The sequence below is a fragment of the Rhinopithecus roxellana genome, chromosome 2, assembly GCF_007565055.1.
Source record: "Rhinopithecus roxellana isolate Shanxi Qingling chromosome 2, ASM756505v1, whole genome shotgun sequence".
In the NCBI taxonomy this organism is placed as follows: domain Eukaryota; kingdom Metazoa; phylum Chordata; class Mammalia; order Primates; family Cercopithecidae; genus Rhinopithecus; species Rhinopithecus roxellana.
Genome location: NC_044550.1, coordinates 140,887,566 through 140,907,818, shown reverse-complemented (window position 1 = coordinate 140,907,818; position 20,253 = coordinate 140,887,566). Strand labels below are relative to the sequence as shown.

Genomic DNA, 20,253 nt, shown 5'->3' with positions numbered 1-20,253 from the left:
ACAACAGAAGAATCCTAAAAGGCAGCTATTGCTAGGTCAGACGGGAAATGTATTAAGATAAATGCCTACCTGCTCTAACAGATAAAGCCCAGATTTTCAACTGTATACAGAATAGACTTTTATATATCACTTATGGAATCCAGGGCAGGTATTGAGATATCAGCGGGTGGCTCTTCAAGTACTTATCCAGGGTTCCAGGCCCCCTTCATTTGTGGCTCTGCCAGGTTTGCCAGCCAGAGGAGCAGGTCCATGGAAGGTTGTTCACGCGGGGTTTTGAAAGAGCTACTAGGCCTGAGAGTGGCCAGCATCATTTTGACTCACACTCCACTGGCTGGAACTCGATCACCCAGCCAAGCTAATGTTCAGGGAACTGAGAAATATCATCGAGCCATGTGCAAGGGTGGGGAGAAGCTGTGGATCTGGTCCACAGCCCTCCAGTCTCTGTCTTGTAAGTTCCATGTGAATTCCTTTGACTGCTTGCTTTTAGTGGGCGGTGCTTTCCACTGTGTCTTGGCTTTCTGGGTCCTAGTGCCTTTCACTTGTGACCCATATGTGAGGTGGAGATCCTGAAGTTCAAGTGATGAATCCATCAGCCCTTACCTGAAGCATCTTTGCAGTGGGATGCTTTTGCAGTTCTGCTGTTCGATGCTGAGTCCCATGCAGGAACTGCATTGCCGATGTTGCATTTGGAAAGACAGTGGGGAGTACTGGTAAGGAACACACATGCTGGAGTGAGGCTGGGTGAGCACTGAGCAAAAGTCGACAGTGCTACTACTTACATGATCCTTCTCTGTCTACTGACAACTCCCTGGGAAGAGTAGCTTGAACTCGTTGCTTCAACTCCTTCGAGTCCTGGCACCACTACTTACAAACTGTTACGTTGCTCTGTGCCTCGGTTTCCCCCTCTGTAAAGTGAGAAGGACAGTCACACTCACCTCATAGAGTTGCTGTGTAGACTAAATGAGGTGACTCACATAAAGGTCTTAAACCAGCTTTGGGTACTTACACACTCAAGAAATGTTGGCCAGTTATTATTTTTATTTTAATTCAGTTGAGTTTCATCATTGTGTTGCACAAGCATCACGGAGAAGACTGCCGGGCTGTTTGCCACTTACAGCAAAACAGCACAACTCATGACCACACTATTTTATTAAGAAGCAGAGTCATGGGAATTTATGAATGCAAAGCAATGAGAACCTGTAGCTTGTTTGGACAAAGCATGTTTTGTTGGTCTTAAAAAAAAATCTGCTGAAATTTTCAACTCAGATTCAACACAGCTTTTTTTTTTTTTTTGAGATGGAGTCTCACTCTGTCACCTAAGCTGGAGTGCAGTGGTGTGAACTCAGGTCACTGCAACCTCTGCCTCCTGGGCTCAAACGATTGTTGTGCCTCAGCCTCCCGAATAGCTGGGACTACAGATGCCCGCCACCATGACTGGCTAATTTTTGTATTTTTAGGAGAGATGGAGTTTCACCAAGTTGGCCAGGGTAGTCTCGAACTCCTGACCTCAAGTGATCCACCCGTCTTGACCTCCCAAAGTGTTGGGATTGCAGGTGTGAGCCACCAGGTCTGGCCAAGTGTGGCTTTTTAAAATGCCCCAAATCCAACTCTCTTCCTTGGATATTGGATACTAGAAACACTTAATGATTCCAGGCTGTTTTTCAGCATGTATTACTTAAGAGAGTCTTAGAGTTTGACAGAATAGATTTGTGTTTACAATTTCCCTGTTCATTCTTTCATGACTGCAGAGCCTTCTCCTCAGGATTGATGATCTTATTCTGGACACAGAAGGAGGATTTATTTCAGATAGTTTTTAAGGGAAAAATTAAGACCAGAACTAGAAAGAAACTGTTACGAAAAGCTCTAGGATTTGGTGATGATATACTAGAAAAAACAGTTAAACTGAATACATTTATTTAACTCTTAATTCTTAATGAAAATCTCTTCCTTAACTTCCTTTAGTCTTTCCTTAATCTGTAATGAAAATTAACACATTGTTTTTTTTTAAAAGACAAACTCTCAAACCCTAATGCTGATAAAATGTGTTGCTAGGGCTCTTCTGATTTTCTGCATATGTATGTGTGTGTGAGAGAGAGAGAGAGAGAGAGTGTGTGTGTGTGTCTGTGTGTGTTGAGATAGGACTGCCTGGCAGTTGCATATTTTCAGAAGTTCGTCATCATCTGGTAAACATTCTGGTTATGTCAGTCTAATTTGTAAACCAGTTGAGCATTTAACCAGGTTTCTGTGGTTAAAAAAAACTGGCATAGGCCAGGTGTGGTGGCTTACGCCTGTAATTCCAGAACTTTGGGAGGCCGAGGTAGGTGAATCACCTGAGGTCAGGAGTTTGAGACTGGTCTGGCCAACAAGGTGAAACCCCCATCTCTTCTAAAAATACAAAATTAGCCAGTCATGGTGGCACAAGCCTGTAATCCCAACTACTTGAAGAGGCTAAGGCAAGAGAATCGCTTAAACTTGGGAGTTAGAGGTTGTAGTGAGCCGAGATTGCACCACCGCACTCCAGTCTGGGCAACAAGAGGGAAACTCCTCAAAAACAAGCAAACAAACAAACAAACAAAACCTGATCATTGTTAGAAACCACAACTCTGAGGCTATTTAATATTTGAGTCCCTGAGGTTTTTTTTTTTTTTTTTTTTCCTATTGAGACAGGGCCTAGCTCTGTTGCCCAGGCTAGAGTGCAGTGACCTGATCTCTGCTCACTGCAGCCCCCTCCTCCTGGGCTCCAGTGGTTCTCCTGCTTCAACCTCCCGAGGAGCTGGGACTACAGGTGCACACCACCATGCCTGGCTAATTGTTGTAACTTTCGTAGAGACAGAGTTTTGCTATACGCCCTGGCTGGTCTCAAACTCTTGGGCTCAAGCAATCCACCCACCTCAGCCTTCCAAAGTGCTGCTGGGATTACAGGCATAAGCCACCATGCCTGGCCAATACCTGAGTTTTTAAATGCCTTTTGCATGCTCTGTGAAATATCCGGCTTAGTCTGTGATGTGGTTGAGTAGAAATCAGCTGGAAGGTTGTGCAGGGGCCAGGGGAATGTGCCGGATAGGAATGCATGCTCCTCCTCTTGAATATGTTGTTTTTCATTTGTGTCCTAACTTTTGGCTGAGTTCATTTGAGATCCTCTGGGTGGATGATTTTTGCTTTATTCACAATTCTTGTTTATTAGAAAAGCAAACCCCATCACCTCTCCCCGTTCCCCCCTCAGGTTTAGAGTTACAAAAGTGGAACACAAGTCAAACCAGAAGGAACGGAGAAGCCTGATGTCTGTTAGTGGGGCTGAAACTGTCAATGGGGAGGTGCCGGCAACACCTGTGAAGAGAGAACGGAGTGGCACAGAGTAGCAGGTGAGCCGTGGTTTTGGTGACATTGGGGGCAGGGTGACACAGGGTGAGGAGAAGGTACTGGGAGCTTCCCAGGTGCTGTGGCAGCATAGGAATGGCATTTGGCAGGGAAATGGGAGAGCTTTCCTGGACCCAGGAAGGCTGAGGGGGACTGAAGATGATTACTTATCTGCCCAGAGCTTCTTGTAAAGAAGTCACAAACGTGGTGCCTCCAGGGGCTTGGCCTGTGTGGTAATGGGGATAGAGGATTACTTGTGAGGCAATGTGGCATAGTGGGGATTGTGGCAAACTAGAACTCACATCACCCACCATATAGGGCTTGCATTACCACGAGGCAGAAAGCGTCTAGTGTTGCTGCATCTTCTTACGTAAAAAAAGACAAAATCCAGACTTTTAAAATGTAAAATCACTGATTTTTGATATTGGCAGCTTACATTTTTTTTTTTTTTAAACAACCATGCAGGCCAAATGACGTGTAATCTTGTCACCATTTCCAGGTAAACTGTGACTTGAAAAAGTCTGGAGCAAACAACCAATCCTTTTTCCTTTTATTCTGTTGGAAACCAGTTTTCTTTGTGTCACAGTTCTGAAACCTCAATACGAATATTTCTCTTCCCACCAAATATTTTGAGGCAATTGAAAAGCCACAGTGATTTATTTCTTGATTTGGCAATTTTAATTTTGCAAGACACTGCTTAAAAAACAAAAAACAAAAACAAAAAACAAAAATACACGCAGCCGGGCACAGTGGCTCACGCCTGTAATCTCATGTAATCCCAGCACTTTGGGAGGCCGAGGCGGGTGGATCACGAGGTCAGGAGATCGAGACCATCCTGGCTAACATGGTGAAACCCCGTCTCTACTAAAAAATACAAAAAATTAGCTGGGCGTGGTGGCGGGCGCCTGTAGTCCCAGCTACTCAGGAGGGTGAGGCAGGAGAATGGCGTGAACCCAGGAGGCGGAGCTTGCAGTGAGCCGATATGTGCCACTGCACTCCAGGCTGGGTGACAGAGTGAGACTCCATCTAAAAAAAAGCAAAACAAAAACGAAAACAAAAAAACCACACACACACACGCACCAAAACCCTGTGATAAATTGATAGTGGCTTAACTTTCATCTTAACTCCTTTATTTCTGTTCCGGCTTGAGTGGTATTTATCCTTTCCATGTTTCTTATCCCTTGTAAAAGGGCAAGGGTGACAATTTGGGAGGGATCATGCCCTAAGTGCTCCATGGAACCATCAGAGCCTGAACATGAAGACAGAAGAGTTTACACTTACATAGGGAGGGGAGGATGGCCAATGGGGGAGAGGTCAGCCAGGGTCCTTGAAGGTACAGGGACATAGCAAAACTGACATGAACCCTGGGGTCAGACTGCCAGGTTCAAGCTCCAGTGTGCCACTCACTAACCCTGGGACCTAGGCAAGATACTTGAGCTTTCTACGCCTCACTGGAAATTGGAAGTGATGCTCCTTGCCTCAGGGGCGGGAGTGAGATTTCCATGAAGTTGCACATGTGAAATGCTCCATCAGTGCTACTGATTATTATCATGCAATCAATTCCTTTTTGGTCGGTGTGGCTGAGTGGTGAAGAGATGTGGCTTTTGGGTGAAGCTTCTCTGATAATCCGCCAGGCTCAGAGGGTTGAAGGTGCTCTGGAAGTAATCTGGAACAACTCTGTGCACCTACATTTTCTGAGACATAGGGACTGTGATCATGTTCTAGTGCTAGTTAGCCCTTGCGGTTTTGCCTGTGGGGAGATCTGGCATCTGTTCCTGAGTTTAGGAACAAAATAGGAACCTTCTTAAAGAGAGAAACAATATAGAAAAGTCTACCGTTGGCTTCTCAGCCAGTTACTGGTGACCTTGGGGAAGGGAACCAAGAGGAATTTAAGAAGAGGACGATGAAGATGAGTAATAACAGCAGCTAAAGTTAATTCAATATTCTAGTCTTCTACGCATGGTACTGATGTATATCTCACATGTCATCATTATAAACCTCTCTGAATGGAGTTAGTACTATGATTGTAGTTTTACAGATGAGGAAACTGATGAATGGGAAAGGTGAGTTACATGTTGAAGGTCATATAGCTGGAAAGAGGAGCATTCTGATTAAGGTCAGTGAAGGACTTGGCTGTGTGGGAAGAGAAGCATGTGGCTATTCAAGTCTTAGGTGAGGAAGGCCCAGCCAGCTTAGCTGCAAAGAAAGTATGGGTCATAAGAACAGGCTGAGTATGAGTCATCAACTGGGCAGTGAGTTGAGAGATGGAGCTGATTGCACCAGAAGACCTGGCTTGCCCTTGGTTAGGAATTGCAAGATGATCCTCTCATCAGACTCACCTCTGATTAGAGCTTGACTAACTAGTGCCATGGGTGATTTTGGCCACCACGGCCCGGAGAGGGGCACTCTAGATCTGGGAAGGTGAAAAGAATTAGGATTGCTCAGCTGGGTTTTTTGGCCTGAATCTGTCTGATTCTGACTATAGAAATTTGGTCCAAGCATCTGAAGTCCTGACCACATTTAACTGATTTACAGTGAGATATTCTCTGCACAGCACGCTGTTATTCAGCAGGATTATATAAACGAGGATTGGATTTGATTAGAAGACATGGGTGTAAATCTGAGCTTCACAATTTGGACGTTGTATTTAACTGCTCTACCCCTGGTTTCCTTGAACATGAAATAAGGTATTAAATTCATTGTTTTAATCCAAGAGCCAAGAGAAAGTGTGGGATATAGTTGGCTGTCAGTAGAAGGTAGTCATATTGTATTGTACTGCTCAAAGCACAATGAGCAAGAGTGACCTTCAAAGTGTATGTGTTTTCCGAGCCTCCAACTTGTTGTAATTGATTTTCAAATTAAAAATTAATATTTTATTATGGAAAATTTTAAACAAACTCAAAAGTTAGAATAATATCATGGATGTCCATGATCCCGAGTAAATTAATTATAATACCTACAGTTTTTTGAGTACTCTGTACTTGGCATGCTTTGAAAGGCCCATTCCATGTATTAACTAATTGCTTTAATCCTCACGACAGCAGTCAGTAGGTGCTAGTTAGTACCCCGTTTTGCAGATGAAGGTCTTAAGCACAGAGAGTTGAAACAACTTGTTTAGAGATATCAGCATGAATGTGATAGAGTTAGACTTGAACCTGGGCAGCCTTGCTTTAGGTGTCACAGACTTCATTCAACTGGGTCCAGGACAAGCAGTTCCCATGAGTAGAGCCTGCTCAAATTGAGACCCGCTGGGTGGCCATATCTGATTACCCCAATGAAGTATAGGCCCTGAAAAAGGAAGGAAGGGAATATTCATTGGTGTTTTAAAAATTACGTATTCATTAAAATTTTTCTTGCAGTTTTGTTTTCTTCTCAAATCTCATCCCCTACCAAAAATATGTTTGGAACATTTAACATGACTTGATTTTCCAGCTAGAAAAATCCTGAAAAGTTTCCTTCTGGGCCAGACCCTCTGGTTCTTTCTGGTTCTAGACGAAGCCAGATCTGCACTGGAATGCAGCTGGTGAAGCAGGAGAGGAGTGCTGTGTGTCTTTTCCACAATCTGATACAGTCTTTAGAGTTGTGTTTTTTCCTGAAAGAGATTTTTGCTCAAATTTGGATTTTTAGCCAAACAATGTTACTGCAGTATTTTGTTTTACTGTAGAACAGTCTCAAATATTCAAAGGCAAATGCATATCCACTTATTGGTTAGATTTCTTTTTTTCTTTCTGTTGTTTAAGGTGGTTGTTACCAGAAACTAGACTTAATATTCTAAATAGAATGTTATCAAGACTAGGGCAGGATTTCTCTCTCCCTCTTCTGGCTCCTTCTCCCTTTACAAACCCCAAATCTGATGTTGGGCATGGCCTCCCCTGTTCTTCTCACCCTGCTTTGTTGGCCTGCGTTCTTTTTTGTGGCTACATCTAACTTGCCCTCTTGCCCTCCGCCTGATTTATTTTGGCAATGCGGTTAAAATGGTGTCTTTTTTCTACAGAAAATGTGTTTTGGTTTCTCCTGAGAAGAATAAGCTTTTGTTCTTCAAAGTTAAATAAATCGAATTGCTTTCAGCCTCCAAATGCCACTGCCTTGTCTTCATTGTCACTGGTCTTTGGCTTTTTAAAAATGATCCTGTCCTAAGCATTCCATGTCGCATGTTTCTGAAATCTGCACTCTTTTTTCCATTTGCTGATAGTGTCCTGTTGGAAACATTGATTTAGTGAGTTTACATAACCATATTTTAAATTTTTTTTATTTAAAATTAATCAGATTTTAATGGACACATGTTGCATATATTTATCATGTACAATGTAATGTTTTCAAATATGTACACGTTGCAATGGCTAAATTGAGCTAATGAACATATGCATTGCCACACATACTTATAATTTTTTTTTGTGGTGAGAACACTCCAAATCTACTCTTAGCAATTTTTAAGAATGAATATATTGTTATTAACTGCAGTTCACCATGTTGTACAACAGATCTCTTGAAATTTTCCCCTCTAACTAAAATTTTGTGTCTTTTGACCAACCCCTCCCCCGCCCCTACCTCTAACCACCTTTCTTCTCTCTGCTTCTATGAGTTCAACTTTTTTAGATGCCATGTGTAAGTGAGATGATGTGGTATTTGTCGTTCTGTGACTGGCTTATTTCACTCAACGTAATGGGCTCCAGGTTTATCCATTTTATTTTCAAAGACAGGCTTTCCTTCTTGTTTTCTGGCTAAACAGTGTTTCATTGTGTATCTATACTACATTTTATTCGTTCATCTGTTCAGGGACTCTTAGGAAGATTCCGTATCTTGGCTATTGGGATTATGCAGCAGTGCACATGGCAGTACAGATATCTCTTTGACATACTGATTTCAATACCTCTGGATATGTACCAAGAAGTGGGATTGTTGGATCATATGGTAGTTCTATTTTTATTTTATTTTATTTTTTTTCATGAGACAGGGTCTCACTCTTGCCCAGGCTGGAGTGCAGTGGCAGTCGCCACTGTCTAACTGAAAATTTTTTTTTTTTTTTTTTTTGAGAAGGAGTCTCGCTCTGTCACCCAGGCTGGAGTGCAGTGGCCAGATCTCAGCTCACTGCAAGCTCCGCCTCCCGGGTTTACGCCATTCTCCTGCCTCAGCCTCCTAAGTAGCTGGGACTACAGGCGCCCGCCACCTCACCAGGCTAGTTTTTTGTATTTTTTTAGTAGAGACGGGGTTTCACCGTGTTAGCCAGGATGGCTAACTGAAATTTTATATCCTTTGACTAACATATCCCCAACGCTCCCTTCCTGTTTTGCCCCCTTTTTAAATTGGGTTATTTGTTTTCTTGCTTTTGAGTTGTTTGCTTCTTGTATATTTTGGATAGTAACCCTTTATAAGATGTATGGTTTGCAAATATTTTCTCCCATTTGATAAGTTATCTCTTCACTCTGTTCATTGTTTGCTTTGCTGTGCAGAAGCTTTTTAGTTTGATAAAATCCCATGTGTCCATTTTTGTTGCCTGTGCTTTTGGGGTCTTACCAAAAAATCATTGCCCAGATTAGTGTCATGGAACTTCCCACCTATATATTTTTCTAGTAGTATTACAGTTAGCGTTACTCTTATCAAAACAAAAATTAATAATATTAGACATCTCTTTTTATTTTTGTTTTATTATTCAGACTATTGTATTGATTTTTATTTTAGTATTTTATTTTAGTGATTAAAAGCTTGGTTTTAAACTCCTTACTTTTAATTTGCTACTTAACCCCCAATGGTTTTGGGGAAGTTACTTAATGTTTTCAAGCCCTGGTTTTTTCATCTTTAAAATGAGATTGTTGCTGGACATACATGATATGATGTATATGTAGTTCATAAATCAATCCTTGGCACGGAGTATCTGCTAAACATTCACTGCTGTTAACAGTTGTCATGCCTGGTGGTCTTAATGATTTACTAGGTCATTTATCAAGCATCAACTTCTGGTACTGTGAATTCCTTTTTGCATCTTAAGAACATTACAGCTTTGGCCTCTCAGGACATCTCAGAAATAGATAGTATTTGTCAAGTCCCTTAGGAATTTGGGCCATTTTCTTGTTTGCATTAAGGAGACCTTAGAAATAGCCATTCCCAGCCAGGTGCGGTGGCTCACGCCTGTAATCCCAGCACTGTGGGAGGCTGAGGCAGGCAGATCACGAGGTCAGGAGATCTAGACCATCCTGGCTAACATGGTGAAACCCCGTCTCTACTAAAAAATACAAAAAAAATTAGCCGGGTGTGGTGGCGGGCGCCTGTAGTCCCAGCTACTCTGGAGGCTGAGGCAGGAGAATGACGTGAGCCTGAGAGGTGGAGGTTGCAGTGAGCCGAGATTGCACCACTGCACTCCAGCCTGGGCGACAGAGTAAGACTCCATCTCAAAAAAAGAAAAAAAAAAAAAAAAAAAGAAAGAAAGAACCATTTCCTTCTTCCAAGAGGTGGAATTAAAATTAGTAACAAGGCGATGGAAAAGTTTTACTGACAAGTTCTTTTCATTATAAAGATCAGAGGGTGGAATAAATTGAAATGCTGGACTGAGACGTTTTCAGCTTAAGTGTGACTGCCGTGCTGGTGCTCTGCTTTGGAATAAAAGTCTCCTCTTTGTCAAGACTCTTTCATGGCTCAAACTCCCTCCTGAGCATCCGTGGCTGGTCACAAGGTGGCTCTTCTGACCTTCGGCCGCCTTCATGTTCTCCTCTAACAGTGAGGAAAGGCTCCTTGGCTCCCTTTTTTGGCCTCTGTGATAGGACTTATAGTAGAAGCTCCTTGGGGACCCTCTTGAAAGTTGTACTGCTTGATTTGCAGTCCCCTCAATTGCTTTTCTTTCATTCTCCAGGAAGCAGGTAATGATGAGAAACTGCAGGTACTACTAGTTAGTTTATTTTTTTCTCTCTCGCTGTAATTTTTTCAGATAAAATGCATCTTTTTTAAAAAGCAAAAGGATCTCAGATTTGATGGGAGCTCTTAAACTTGATCCACTGGTCTTATGGGGCAACGGAATACAAAAAGAAACTGCACCTAAAGTAGGCATGGATTAGGCCATCTGGCTTGGTTTTCTGTGGCTAAACACATTTCTCAAAGGTAAAAGCACTGCGATGATGCCTGCCCTACTCCTGTCTGGAAGACTAAGCCCACTGAGTCCATCTTAAATGTGGAGGTGGAGGGAGGTTAGCATCTGCCCCGTACCTGCTCTGTGAAGACTAGGTAGGTAGAACCGGCCAGTCGAAGAGAAAAGCTGAGTGAGGGATGGGACTTTAGAAGTAGTTTTAGGAGTTGTAGGTAATCATATCCTATTTTACAGATGAAGAGCCAGGCTTAGAGGGATTAATGTTCCCCAAACCTCAGGGCTAGGTAGTGAGAGGGCTTGGATGGGAAGAAATTTATACTTGGGAGCTCACATGCTCAGTGGCTGTGGAGTGTGAGGGAGCTTTGCTTTTCTTGGCAAGAAAGCAAACCAGCCGCACTTTCTTCACATAGCTCAATAGCTCACAGAACTGATCATTCCAGCCTTGGGATGGCCTCCTTTGGCCTCCGATGGCATCATCTGATGAGCAGCTGATGGACTTTAGGCTCTGCCTGGATCAGGTCCATGTCTGTGAGCCATTCAGTTTTCTTCCAGGTAGATGAAGGTCATAGACTTGTAGACTTCAGAACAGCTATGATTGCTAGTTCAGATCAATGGAGGTACAATTATATCTTTAAAAAGTATTTCTTGGCCGGGCATGGTGGCTCACACCTGTAATTCCAGCACTTTTGGGAGGCCAAGGTGGGCGGATCATGAGGTCAGGAGTTCAAGACCAGCCTGGCCAACATGGCGAAACCCCATCTCTACTAAAAATACAAAAATTAGCTGGGCATGGTGGCAGGCACCTGTAGTCCCAGCTACTTGGGAGGCTGAGGCAGGAGAGTCACTTGAACCCGGGAGGCAGAGGTTGCAGCGAGCCGAGATCATGCCATTGCACTTCAGCCTGGGTGACAAGAGCAAGACTCTGTCTCAAAAAAAAAAAAAAAAAAAAAGCATGACTTGAGCCCCTACTGTATGCCAGGCAGTTGGCTGTGTTTAGGGATGTGGCAGTGTGTCAGACAGACAGTGAAGACCGTACTCTTACAGAGCTACTCTCCTAGTACTTATAGCAGACTTTTCTCCCCTGCACCTCCCAGGCCCCTTGTTTAGTGCGTGTTGTTACATGTGTTGTTCAAGATCATGCTGAGAATTCATTACAGAGCCAGGACCTGGGCTTCCTTATAGCTCTTTCCTTTACTGTCTCCAATGTATTGGATATTACAAGTGTTTGAAATGGAATTTTTTTAAGAGAACTGAAATATAATGCATGGGATAAAAGAACTGAAATAGAATGCATGGGATAAAATATTTAAACAGCCTAAAAATCTGCAGGGTGAAAAATAAATCCCAAAAATAAATCTTTGCTCCATCTTTATCCCCCTAACCCCTTTGCGTATATCATCTCTGAAACCTTTTCTCAAGAGGACACCACTGTGATCAGTGTTCTCTATGTTCTTTCAGGATTATGCTGTTCACGTACGTGCTTATGCAGTATGTCAGTGTATATAAAGCCCCTCCTTTTGCCTTTCTACACATGAGAGCATGGATACTATACTTGTTGGTACCTTGCTTTTTATTGAAGTTGGTGATTTTTAGGTTCTGTGGTTCCCTGACTGTTGAGTTTTTGTCTTACTCACAGATGACTGAGGAAGAACCAGCTTTTACTCTCCCACATTGACTGAGCCATAAGGAGTGAAAATGGTGGACACGGTTAAAAAGCTGTATGCCCTGTTTGTCCTCAGTTGTTGGGAGTGGCTTCAGTACGTTTATGGCCATGATCTGGGAGTTTTGAGCGGACCTAAAAACATACTTTGCTGTCATCAACTATGATGTTTCTAAGTTATTCTTCCATGGCCTTGTTCTGTGCACAGGAGATACTAAAACATATTTATCAGTATTCCCAGAGTTTAGGCAACATGGGGGACCAGGGAGTTTTGATTTGTTTTGCTTTCAATTGCCACCAAAGCAAGCCATCTGCTCCTAGCACATATCTCCCTGGGCAGGGGCCTGCCCCAGGGCCCCTCTTCCTGTTGTTGACTAGAGGTTGACCCACTGAGCTAGAGCTTCTCTGTTCTTCCTCTTTATCCCTATCAGCTGTTTGACGTCTGCTCTTTTCACTGTAGAAATTCAGCAATGTTGGAGGCTAGAGACTTTGGAGGGCCTAAAGACAGACTCAAGAGGGCATGAGGGAAGTGGAAAATGAAATGCTTTCAGAGACATTTTTACCTATAATTAGAAAGAAAATTGAATTAATGGTTATAATCAGGATTTTAATTTTTCTTTATTTTACTATTATTATTTTTTGAGATGGAGTCTTGCTCTGTCACCCAAGCTGGAGTGCAGTGGCGCAATCTTGGCTCACTGCAAGCTCCACCTCCCAGGTTCACCCCATTCTCCTGCCGCTGCCTCCCGAGTAGCAGGGACTACAGGTGCCCGCCACCGCGCCTGGCTAATTTTTTGTATTTTTAGTAGAGATGGGGTTTCACTGTGTTAGCCAGGATGGTCTCGATCTCCTGACCTTGTGATCTGCCTGCCTCAGCCTCCCAAAGTGCTGAGATTACAGTCATGCGCCACTGCGCCCAGCTGATTTTTATTTTTCTTAATTTGTACCTTGAGACCTTGAGTACTACTAACATTAAATAGCTTAAGTTAAAACAGAACCTATTTTCTGTGAGTAACAGGACACAGGATACTGTAGTGGTTCAACCATAGAGGTTCTGGAATCAGAATTCTCACGCTCAAGATCTTGGCTGTCACTTTTTAGCTTATCTAGCTTTGGGCAAATTACTTAGCCTCTGATGCCCCAGCTTCTCCATCTGTTAAGTGCGGATAATGATACTCCTACTACTTCGTAGGGATACTGTTCCTTTGCTCTAAGTAAGTGCAAAATAGGTTAGGTGTTAAATTACTATATCAGATGAGCCCTGTTTAAACTTGTGGCCAGTAAAAGTGTTAAAATTAATGTTTTTAATATTTCTTGATTCTCTTGAAGCTCAGAGAGGCCAGGTTGGACATCACCTATAAGGTAAAGCAGTATGTCCATTTGATACTCAAGTGGAGGCTTACTGAAGGCCAGTTAGCTGAACTCTGTCTAGCTCACAAGCCAGTAGAGAGGCAATATCTAACTTGTTCCATTTTCCTTATTAGAAAGAGATGGTACTATTCAGAGTAATAAGTTATTCTGCCTGTAGCTTAGTGTAGACATTAAATCAGAAGTGTGTTGAGACTAGTAGGAAACTGCTGAATTGCGTTTAAATAATTTCCAGTTGAATCCTTCTTTTTCCAGGTACAGAATAACTTTTGATGTCACTTACATTTTACTTGGAATAAGGTGCTCTGATTCTACCATCTCAAAGGCTGGTAAATCACAAGTGTTCAGTTGCTGTCGCTTGGGAAACCCATTGTTGCTAAATATATAAGTACGTTGAAATTGCTATGAGAATATAACCCAGTAAAGAACAACCTTCAGACTTCAGTGAGATCTAAATCTAATGTCAGAAGATTCAAAACTGTAAGGAGTGCAGAATTTCTCATTGGTATTATTCAACAAAGAAGATAATGTAATTTGCAGGAATATACATTTCTGTCTCTGCTAGTTTAAAAAAGTGATTTCTATTTTGAATGGAGAAAAACACCTAGAAACATTGTTTTTCCTGAATTGACCCACATACATAGAAAGCTTCTCACTATTTAATTTTTAATTTGTAGAGACAGGATCTCACTATGTTGCCCAAGCTGGTCTCAAACTCCTGGCCTCAAGCCATCCTCCCACGTGGGCTCAGCCTCCCAAAGCACTGGGATTACAGGTGTAAGCTACCTCCTCATTTTGGATGTGAGTTGTATGGTCATGCTAGTGTTAACATTCATCTTTGCCACCAGAGAAGCAAAAAGTGATCTCAGTTTGGATTTATTTCATTGTTAGTAAAGTTGGGCATTTTTTATGTTTATCGACTACTACATATTCCATGAGTTGAATATTATAACCCCCAATTTGAGAAGGGGGCTTAATAACGAAAACCTTAATTTTTTAATATAAAAAATTAGCTGGGCATGTGGCATACACCTGTAGTCCCAGCTACTTGGGAGGCTAAGGTGGAAGGATTTCTTGAGCTCAGGTGTTGGAGGCTGTAGTGAGTCAGGATAGTGCCACTGCATTCCTGCCTGGGTGACAGAGAGAGACTCTACAGAGAGTAAAAGGGACACTGAATAATTATTCTGGGTAAACCAGATCTCCCGGGCAAACTGGTTCATGTGGTCACCTTGGATAAAAGGGTGCAAGGGCCTGGCGTGGTGTCTCACGCCTGTAATCCCAGCACTTTGGGAGGCTGAGGCAGGTGGATCACGAGGTCAGGAGTTCAAGACCAGCCTGGCCAACATGGTGAACTAAAAACAAAAAAATTAGCCAGGTGTAATGCCACACGCCTGTAGTCCCAGTTACTCAGGAGGCTGAGGCAGGAGAATTGCTCGAACCTGGGAGGCGGAGGTTGCAGTGAGCCGAGGTTCTGCTACTGCACTCCAGCCTGGGTGACAGAGCGAGACTTCTAAAAAAAAAAAAAAAAAAATGGGGTACAGGAGGCTGGGTGCGGTGGCTCAAGCCTGTAATCCCAGCACTTTGGGAGGCTGAGGCGGGCAGATCACCTGAGGTTGGGAGTTCAAGACCAGCCTGACTAACATGGAGAAACCCCGTCTCTACTAAAAATACAAAAATAGCTGGGGGTGGTGGTGCAAGCCTGTAATCCCAGCTACTCGTGACGCTGAGGCAGGAGAATCACTTGAACCTGGGAGGCGGAGGTTGCAGTGAGCTGAGATCGCACCATTGCACTCCAGCCTGGGCAATGACAGCAAAACTCCGTCTCAAAAAAAAAAAAAAAAAAAAAAAAAAACCCAAACAAACAAACTCCCTCAGTGCAGGGAGATGGACATTATCCCACACCGAAGCAGGGAGTCTACAATGGTCTCGACCTTTGTGGTGGCAATCTGGAACTGTAAAAACTTAAATATGTACTCTTTGACCAAATTATTCCAATTAATAGATATCATGCATAAATGCAAAGATAATGTTCAAAGTTGTTCACTTCAGGATTGTTTATAGTAGCAAGTAACTGGAAGCATCTTTAAATGTCTGTCAATGAGGGATTAAGTAAGTGAATGGTGCCTTACACATTTCATAATGGCCTGCAAATGCCAAAGATTGAAGTAGATGCTGGGTGTGATAGCTCACACCTGTAATCCCAGCAGTTTGGGAGGCTGCGGCTGCAGGATTGCTTTAAGCCAGAAGTTTGAGATCGGCCTGGGCAACATAGCGACCCTATCTCTACTTTAAAAAAAAAAAATTGTTTTTTAATTAGTAAGGCATGGTGGCATGCACCTGTAGTCCCAGCTACATGGGAGGCTAAAGTCGTGGCTTTAACTCCATGACTTAAGCCCAGGAGTTCGAGGTTCCAGTAAGCCATGATTGTGCCACTGTACATCCAGCCTGGGCAACAGAGTGAGACCCTGTCTCTTAAGAAAAAAAAAAAAGATTGAAGTAGTGTTATATGTACAGACACAGAGCATCTACTATATATTATTAGATTTAAAAAACGAGTTATAAAATATTCCAGTTGTGTTTAAAAATGATACGCAGCATGTCTCATTTTTCTTGGGTCGAAGTTGATTCTTTAAGCTTCCTCCCTGCATACTCGAAGCTCCTTCAGGGCTTGGGCAGTGCCTTTGGATGGTGCCTTCTCATCCTTTGCCCAGACTTCAGGTGGCACCTTGTACATAATTGGCCCCCAGTGATTGCTTAACAGGTGTGATAATACGGCATTCATCTCATCATCAAGAGTCCTCTGCAGATGAGTTGAATTCCCAACTACTTTGAAATACATTTAAAAAATGATTCTGTAGTTTTAAAATTTTGCAGTTCAAATAGAGTTACTGATTTTTTTTTTTTTTTTTTTTTTTTTTTGAGACGGAGTTTCACTCTGTCACACGGGCTGGAGTACAGTGGCGCAATCTCGGCTCACTGCAACCTCCGCTTCCCAGGTTCAAGCGATTCTCCTGCCTCAGCCTCCCAAGTAGCTGGGACTATAGGCATGCACCATCATGCCCAGCTAATTTTTGTGCTTTTAGTAGAGACGTGGTTTCACCATGTTGGCCAGGCTGGTCTCGAACTCTTGATCTCAGGTGATCCACCCTTCTCAGCCTCCCAAAGTTCTGGGATTATAGGCATGAGCCATCATGCCCGGCTGAGTTACTGAAATTTTAATTAATATTTCAGTCTTTAAATGATTTTGTCATATTTGTTTTCTCCCCCTTTTCTGAGATATATTTTTTGACCTCCACTGACTTTATAGTGTTGTGTTTGCAGAGTTTACCCTTTGGAAGTGGATTTAATTCTTGCTGTTTTTAATCAGTTGACAAACATTAGTACTGAGTCTTTACGCTTAAACCGTCATACGTGCATTAGAATCAATGAAGCACCTTATAGGAAAGCAGAGTCCTGGACTGCAACCCCATAGACTCTGATTTAGTAGGTCTCAGGGAGGGGCCCAAGGAATCTGCAGTTTTTGGTAGTATTTAAGCCAATTCTAAAGCAGGTTCTGCTGATCACTCTGGGAAACACTGATTTTAAAAGATTGCATGGATTAGCCTAGATTAGCATGAATCTATTGGATTTGTTAAATGAACAAGAGCATTTATTAAAATAAGAAGGTATTCATGTTAGTTTATAAAATTTAACACACAGTTTAGACCAGAGCAAGATTTAAAGGACTATAAGCACTGAATCCATTGTGATGTGATCCCATTAATCTCTATCTGCCAAGATGCCAATCTACACAGGCAGTACCGTTGCAGGACCATGGTGTCACATGCACAGCGATCATAACCTGCAAGCGTGTAACTGCAGAATGGTCAGTAGAGCCTGGAACAAGATAAATCTCTAACTAAGACGTGTGAGCCTTAAAGGAGCACAGGTTATTAGTGAACGATCACTTAAATGTAGCTCCAGGACTTCAGTGTTAATATTGCTGTCATGTAACTCTTTCTATAAACAACATTCTCTATTTATTTTATTTAAAAGTGTTCAAGAAAATTATGAATCTGACTGTGTGATTCCATAGCCTTGTCTTAGAATGAGATGGGAATTCAGTGTTGTGTAAGTGTACTTCTGATCTTCCCAGGGACTGGGCCCCTTTAAAGTACAAGTTTTTAGCATCATTTAACTGTTCATGTAACCACAGTGATTTCCCCTGAGAGAGACCCTGACAGCATTTCTAGTTTCTGCATTTCCTTTCTGTTGCCCACCACACAGGTGGGGAGCAGAGAAGCGAGGGTACCAGAGGATCTCAGTGATGCTGTGGGTGTCTCTGGGGTGACCGGATAGCAATGCATTGTGGAGGTAGCTTTGTGGTCTTCCAGGTCTGACTGCCTGGGATGGATTTCCTACTTTCCCATTACTAATTGTGTGGCCTTTGGTAAATTATTGATCCTGGAAGCCTCAGTTTCCTCCTATGAAAATGGGAATCATCATTGATTGACTCCTGGAGTCATCAGGAAGATGGAGTTAATGACCCTAGAGTGCTTAGCATGACAGTACCTGGCACAGAGAAAGTGCTCTGCAAATGCCAGTGCTGTTACTATTAATCAGATAGACTTTTCCTTCCTTAACACCCTACACTTAGAGATTTTAGCGTTTACTGTTCATTAATCCGCTTAGGCTCCTAGTTTCTTATAACATGTTTCTAATTTTTAAAGGGATCAGTTTCTTTTTTTTCTAGAGAATGCTTTTTAACAAGGCATAGATATTTATATGTGTATCCTAATCAGAGACATATGGCAGCTTCAGTGGAACCATAATATAATGATAGGATTATGGCTTTATCTTTATAAGATTATGTCATAACCAATAAACTCTAAAGAAAAAGACAACCTCTTCCTTTGTTCCAGATAAATCTTCTGGGTGGTTCTTTTTTTTTTTTTTTTTTTGAGACGGAGTCTTGCTCTGTTGCCCAGGCTGGAGTGCAGTGGTGCAATCTCAGCTCATTGCAAACTCCGCCTCCCGGGTTCACGCCATTCTCCTGCCTCAGCTTCCCGAGTAGCTGGGACTACAGGTGCCTGCCACCACGTCCAGCTAGTTTTTTGTATTTTTAGTAGAGACAGGGTTTCACCGTGTTAGCCAGGATGGTCTCAATCGCCTGACCTCGTGATCCGCTCGCCTTGGCCTCCCAAAGTGCTGGGATTACAGACGTGGGCTACCGCCTGGCCAGGTGGTTCTTAATTTTTATCTGTCAGTCTTCTTTTATAAGCAAAATGGTTACACTTTGAGATTTCTGAATTGTGTTTTCTATGTAATGGAACTTTGCTTGATTGTTTCCAGCTTGAGTAGTCACTCGTGTAAATTGCAATCACCAAATTTCTCCTGAAGAGAGAGGTCAGGCTTGCTCAGTGTGGTGTGGTCCCATGTGATGGCAGCTGGGAACAGTGAGTGAGTGGCTGTTTCTTTCCTCTCCCACCCACTCCTGTTAGCCTTCTGCTGTATCTGTGCCCACCCACACATGATTTCTGATTGCTGCAGGACAATATGGAAGGTACCTTGTAACACTTATTGTTGTTCTGGGTTAAAGAAATACCTGGAAGGTCATAGTGTTGTGCCAGTAATGTGCTACCTTCTAATAAATGTGTGTTTGTAAGGAGAGACCAGAACTGCAAGGGTTTTAATAAGATTAGTTTTCTCTTTTCTGCTTAGTTTCTGGTATTGGCAGTGAGGACTTTAAGCAGCAATTTGTATTTTTTACTTCCTCTCTCGAAGATATTGCAGACAGTGCAGTTTTTATCAGCTGCAGAAGGCAGCTGTTGAAGAAAGCTAATGTGATTGTTGAGAGCAGAGAATTGGATGATGGTAATGACCAGAATAGTTAACCTTTCGGAGCACACTGATCGCTTTTCCTCGTATTAAGCGTTGTGCATAGGATCATCTCACGTCGAATCCCCAGTAACCCTGTGAGAGAATGCTACAGAGACAGCCATGTTTCCACAGCTGGCAGTGGGGGTCTGGATTTGAATCCAGGCCCCTCCTTCTTAGCCTAGCCTGTATTCTTGCATGCCCCGTTCTTAAAGCCGGTCAAATCTGTGCAAAACACTCAAAATGAGGAGTGTTTCTAGGTTGCAGTGAAAACTGTTACTGTGATGAAACATTGCTTTCTAGGCCTGACATCCCCCACCTGTCACTTTGTTATTTTCCTTGATGCAAAAATATCTAGTTCTAAGGGAGCACATGAAGAGGAGACATAAAAATAGTGGAATACCATACCTGTTTTCTAGATAATGGCCTAGTTTAAGGTTTTGCCTGGAAAATTCCCTCTCATTTTTTCCTTTTTTTTTTAGGGCCATTTTTATATTTCTCTACCTCTGGCCTTTCTACCTTTCTACCCTCTGCTAGAATGTTTCTATGAATTGACTCTTACCTGAAAGTAGTTCCAGACTTGACTTTGTTCAGTTTTACAGTAAAAATCTGCAGTTCTTGAACAGTTTTGGCAATTCAGTGCAGGGTATTACTTATTTCATTAGAATTAAAAACTTGATCCTTGCTGTTTTATTGGACAATGTTTCATTTCCTTTTTAGCTAAGGGGATAAAGGTCCTTTGCTCATCATCTCATTTGGGAAATAAATCTCTTTCTTTCTGTCTCTCTCTCCTCATTCTTCCGCTTGTGATCTGTCTCTATTCTCTTATAACCACTGAATATTATGGATGACCAAATGACAGAAGAGGATAACATAGATAATAATAAGGGACACATCTTGAAGGACATCTGTAAAATAAGTAAAAAGTATGTTCTTC

General features: G+C 42.4%; 1 protein-coding gene across 1 annotated transcript in view; it reads left to right on the top strand.

Annotated features, from left to right (window-relative positions):
• The window catches only part of RELL1 (RELT like 1), an 80,152-nt gene that overhangs the window by 58,282 nt on the left and 1,617 nt on the right, over positions 1–20,253 (top strand). Inside the window, exon 6 of the mRNA XM_010365826.2 lies at positions 3,224–3,362. Within this exon, the coding sequence (XP_010364128.1) occupies positions 3,224–3,359 (136 nt within the window). The 3' untranslated portion in view covers positions 3,360–3,362. The remainder of the gene's footprint in view (positions 1–3,223; positions 3,363–20,253) is intronic.